Genomic DNA, 5265 nt, shown 5'->3' with positions numbered 1-5265 from the left:
CATAATAACACCCAACCAATAAAAAAAAGTAAAAAGAAAGACTAATCCCCAAATTTGATTCCCTGTCACAAAACGGACCTCCTATCAGAATTATTTAGATAATCGGAAAGTTAACATAATGGAATCACTTTATTTAGGGATTTAGTGATAGATTAAATATTCAATAAAACTTTATTGGGATCACAACATCCCCAGGACAAAACAGACCTATCCACACCAAATATTCTTTGATTTCTTTGTTTTAGATAGAGAGAGATGAGCAGCCATAAACATACACATAATAACACCCAACCAATAAAAAAAAGAAAAAAGAAAAATTTATCCCCAAATTTGATGCCCTGTCACAAAACAGACCTCCTATCAGAATTATTTAGATAATCGGAAAGTTAACATAATGGAACAACTTTATTTAGGGATTTAGTGATAGATTAAATATTTAGGGATTTGGGATCACAACATCCCCAGGACAAAACAGACCTATCCGCACCAAATATTCTTTGATTTCTTTGTTTTAGATAGAGAGAGAGGAGCAGCCATAAACATACATGTAATAACACCCAACCAATAAAAAAAAGAAAAATTAATCCCCAAATTTGATGCCCTGTCACAAAACAGACCTCCTCCTATCCGAAACAGGAACCCTCCTTGCCCCCCCAAACTTGGCCACAATCTCTTTGGGCTGGGACATTAATGGGCCGTGTCCAGCCCAAATCTCCTGCCGGCCCATTGACTTCACACCCGGAGAGCCCACCACGAGCCGCTTCTGTATACTGTAACACAGCTTCACCCCCGGAATTCTAGACTTCCCTAATTGGGCCTGTTGGGCCTGTTGAGCTTGTTGGGCTGGGGCCGGGCTCGCAAATTGACTTCTTCTAAGGTTGACTTTTCCCTTGGGAGTGGTCAACGCCATGGCCACCGACGACCTCCTCGCTGGCAGTCGGAGTACGGACGGCGGGGCCGCCTGACACATGGCAGCAATGGAGGCCCTCCTCCTGGGCTGACACGTGGCAGCCTGCGAAGGCCTCACCACTGGCATCAGCAGTATCCGACGGGCCCTCATTGGCTGACACGTGGTGATATTCTCTTTCTCCTCCGCCTTTGCGCCGCCGCCTTTCGGCGGCGCCGCTGGCGGAAGGTTGTCGGAGAGGCGGGCCAGAGGCGGCCGCCGCCACGTGGCAGGTGGAGGGAGGGGCGGCTTGCTGATGTAGGCTCTGATGTCAGCATCCTCCTGTTTGTTATTATTATTATTATTATCCACCCGTTGCCTTGCTCTTCTCTCCTCTGCCAGCTGGTTTTCCAGCTCCTTTATCTGTGGAAGAAAACAAAAGAAAAATATATTTGAAAAAAGTTCAATTCCTGAAGAAATAAGATTTAATCATTTCTAAATTTAATTTACGACTTATGACGGAGCTTTGCCCTATCAAAGAGTTGATGATCCTTTCTAACCATTACTTAACTTGTCAAGGACACCAGATTAAAGTAAAATCAGGAGTCTTTCCTTTAAAACTCTCCAATTGTAACTTTACTTCCATTTCAAGACACGAAAACAATGGATAATTTCAAACTTAACTCCAATTAATTCCTCCATAACTCTAAAAAAAATTCTCCCTAAATTCGAAATTAAACTCTAATTGAGCATCTCATGCCAATTATAAAAGCTGAGCTCCTCTATAATTCTTACACCCTGTCTTCCAAAAGATGCCAGATTGGTGGATAATTTCAAGTTATCTCTAATTTAGGATCTGTAGCCGGTATAAAAACCTTAACGCACTTTCTCTCAACTAACACAGCAGAAAAAAAGATGGAGACTTTGCACTTAAAGAATGTATTTTGGTTTATGACTCAATCTTATAATTACCTTCTCTGTAAAGATGTTCTCCCGGCTTCCAAACTTGATGAGCATCACATGTAAGCTTTCTTTGAGCCGAGCTCTCTCTTTCTCCTCCAACCTGAACTTCTCAGCCTTCAAACGTGATATAATCATTAGCATCAGTAAACTCAAATTTGAGAGGGATATACAGAGAGAATAACTGGAAAAGGAGAAAGAGTACCATCTGTTTAAGCTTGAAGGATTCAGCTGGGTCTACTTGTTTGCGGGCCGGTCCCTGCTCTATACCTCTGACCCTTGTAGCAAAGTTAAGAGAACAGAGAGTCTCCCCCACGTCAGCTGAAGAAGGGCTGATTTGGACAATCATGAGAGTTTTACAGTCTCCCCCTGAAGAACAGATAAATATTTGATCTAATTCTTTAAAAATGTCATATCCAGAGAAGAATAATCATATAATGTCATACCCAGAGAGCTCTGAAGCAAGTGGGTCAGCTTTGAGTTCCTGAGATATTAACCATGCTACAAGTTAGAGAAAGAGAAAGGAGAGAGATATAGAGATAGAGAGAGAGGGGAGAGTAGTTTCTGTGCCTGTATGGAATGTGAGGATTCTTTGAGGCAAGAGCTGCAATGACATCTCCCAGAGCTGAGAGAGACTTGTTGATGAACTGAGACTCTTTTAGTCTTTCTCCTTCAACCTCAATTTTTCCGACCCTCTCGCTTCCTGCCAAGTCCACAAGCCACAAATGGCTCCTTGTGCGTGTGCCATTTGTCAAATTCTCTGCTTTTACTGTGAGGCGAACCAGGCTGTGACAGAAAAAAAGAGGCAAATAAGGAAAAAATAACAGGAATAAGAAGAGAATGAAGAACAGCGGTCAAAGATCACCTGTGAGATCTACTGCTTAACTCATTAGCAGCAGTAGATCCAACTGATCTGTTCCTTGCCCCAGTTTTAAGTAATTCCCAAATTCCATCAATGGTAGAAGCTTGGGCTTCGACTAGACCAGGGACCTCTTGTGTTCCTTCGGCAGCTTGCTTCACCTCCAACCTGAAAAATCAAATAAATAAGATGATGAAACATGTTACATTAAAGCCAAAATCAAAGAAACCAAAAAAATAAAGCAACTTCTGGGATGATTTTCCTAGGTTTTTGCTCACTTCTTGGGGTGAAGATTGGAGTTGTCTGTCAATAGATCCCGAATCCGTTCGTTGTAGACCTCAAGCATGCTTACTAAGAACTCATATCTCATCATTGAGCTCCTCTCCTCTGAAACTTTAAATAGCTCTTCCAAGGTCCTGTAATTCACTCCTCTGTTATTGGGAGTCCCCTCCATTGTAAATGTTTTTCCAGTGCCCGTCTGGCCATATGCAAAAATGCATACATTGAAGCCATCCAATGCAGACTTCACCACAGGCTTTACTTCCGCAAATATATTCTCTATAAAAAATAATATTAGTATAGGTGACTCCTTCATATTATTGAATTGAACTTTGAGGAACTATTGAGTATTTTGGAAATAGAAGTTCATACCTTGGGTCGCCTGAGGACTGAAGACATGATCGAACTTAAATTGCTTCTTCAAGTTTTCAGATGAGATAATCTGCAGCTCTGCATCCTGAGCTGGATCAAATTCAACCACCATGGAACTTCCCTTGGCGAGCTCTTCGGAGCTTATAGGCCTGCATCTGCAGAAAACCCTAATATTTCCCTTCATCTCAATTATTTCATTGTATAATCGTTTCCTCTCTGCCCAAATCTCTATGTTCCTTCTCAGCAGAATTTCATTCTTGGCCTCAAGGGATTCTTTCAAAGCCTTCTCTTTCTGCCACTTCTGGACGAGAGCATTGTACTTCGTGCCTGGAATTTTCAAGAAATAAAATGCATAAGAGAGAGAGCGAGAGCGTTCCATGATGAGAGTGTAATGAAGGAGAAAAGAAACTCACCTAGAAGATGTAGATGAGACAAGTGAGAGGAAGGATTACAAGCTTCCTGGGAAACATCAAACAGTTCCAGTTGAATGAAGTTGCCATCATTCAGCATCTACAGACAAGAAGTTATCAGAATTATACTAGTACTTTTGTAAAAGAATCAAGTATAATTCTAAAGATCAAGGATTATTGACTCGCAAACCTGTATCATGGAGCTGATCCTGTCTTGTTCATGAGAGTGGGCAGTCGATGTCTTCTCGCCTTCGCCTGAAAATTTATGGAACAACTCTTGCAAAATGCCTCTGCTAGAATAATCACAGAAGGCTTCATTCAGTAAAAAAAAACAGACCTTCTTGGGTTTTCTCCTCGCTTTGATGATCTTCAAGCAATGATGAAGTTCCACCAGCAGCTACGAGCGACTGTTCATCACAATCAAGTAACGTGGCGGATTTCTTCTCATTTTCTTCTGAAAGCATGGCAAAGAAGAAGGTTTCAAACAATCTATACATGAGAGTAATCATATAAACCTTAATTTGGTCAAGAATGGACCTAGTTGGAGACTCTCTCCTCCTTGCCAGTGCTCAGCATCATCGAATAACTCTTGAAGAGACGACATCTGAGGTGTTGATAAGAACACTCTGCCAGCCACAACCACAGGCAAGTTTTCTGCACAATCTGCAAGTTTGCGCACGTTTTCTCACTTTAAAGACTTCAAAATCAGAACAAAATGATATTTTATATTGATTTTTTTGGTTGATAATCTTAATTCAGTCTCCTTCCCCAACACGAAGAGTGAGAATGGAAAGTTGTGAGAAAAGATGAAGGGGAGAACCAGGAACTCAAAGTCGTTCATATAGTATATAATTTCAGACTTTAGGAGCACCCGGTATTGGATCATAACGTTTTGTGGCAGGAACATGAATTGTTCAATTAAAATTTTAAACCCTAACTAGGATGAATCGATGCAGGAGGCATTCAAGAACACTGAAGGCACCATCAAATTCCTATACTCGAAAATCAAGGATCTGCAAGAGGATAGTCCCGTCAATCCGACGTTTTGTACTTATAAATCCCAAGATCTTAAACTAAGTTTCTCCGTTTCATTTTGTTCTTTAATTCCGCCTTCTTCTTCTCCGCCAGACAACTTCGGATATTTCTTTGTTCAGCTTCTCAACGCAATCGCAATTCAACAAAGAGAGAAAATTTTACATAGACCGTCAAGATCTGACGAGGAAGCGTACACTACGGCGAGCGGTTGATTCCGATGAAACCAATCGTGATTAGACAGAATAAGGTTTGAAAAATTGTCAAAACCTGACGATGATCTCCAGAAATAAAAACTAAAAAGCCTAATTTAATCAAGAACTAACCTTGTCGACGAATTCTCTTCACAATGCGCGAGTTGGATGATCAGCAGATTACAAGAGAACCGGCAAGAACAAGAGAGAGAGAGGAGGAAGAAGAAGAAGAAGAAGAAGAAGAGACGAGAGTGTGAAAATGGAAAGAAGGAT

At 41.2% G+C, this 5265-nt stretch overlaps 1 protein-coding gene across 1 annotated transcript; it reads right to left on the bottom strand.

Moving 5' to 3' along the window:
- Positions 1 to 464: 464 nt before the first annotated feature.
- LOC144715850 (kinesin-like protein KIN-14S) lies at positions 465 to 5265 on the bottom strand. Its single transcript, XM_078590853.1, has 13 exons — positions 5125 to 5265; positions 4304 to 4429; positions 4104 to 4220; positions 3957 to 4021; positions 3770 to 3866; positions 3357 to 3683; positions 2984 to 3263; positions 2712 to 2873; positions 2417 to 2632; positions 2293 to 2330; positions 2052 to 2215; positions 1859 to 1963; positions 465 to 1309 (listed from the first exon to the last, which is right to left on the bottom strand). The coding sequence occupies exons 2-13, from the start codon at positions 4368 to 4370 to the stop codon at positions 605 to 607; spliced, it is 2343 nt and encodes a 780-aa protein (XP_078446979.1). The 5' UTR covers positions 4371 to 4429; positions 5125 to 5265; the 3' UTR covers positions 465 to 604.

This window comes from Wolffia australiana, chromosome 19, assembly GCF_029677425.1.
Source record: "Wolffia australiana isolate 7733 chromosome 19, ASM2967742v1".
NCBI classification, from domain to species: domain Eukaryota; kingdom Viridiplantae; phylum Streptophyta; class Magnoliopsida; order Alismatales; family Araceae; genus Wolffia; species Wolffia australiana.
This window is presented reverse-complemented; position numbering and strand designations above follow the sequence as displayed.

What these genes read in the sequence shown, in the direction of transcription:
- LOC144715850 (XM_078590853.1), bottom strand. Translation starts at nt 4,370, where the DNA reads ATGTCGTCTCTTCAAGAGTTATTCGATGATGCTGAGCACTGGCAAGGA. An exon ending in CAGTCCTCAGGCGACCCAAG is followed by an intron (nt 3,264 to 3,356) that starts GTATGAACTTCT and finishes TATTTTTTATAG; the next exon opens with AGAATATATTTGCGGAAGTA. An exon ending in AATCCTCACATTCCATACAG is followed by an intron (nt 2,331 to 2,416) that starts GCACAGAAACTA and finishes TTAATATCTCAG; the next exon opens with GAACTCAAAGCTGACCCACT.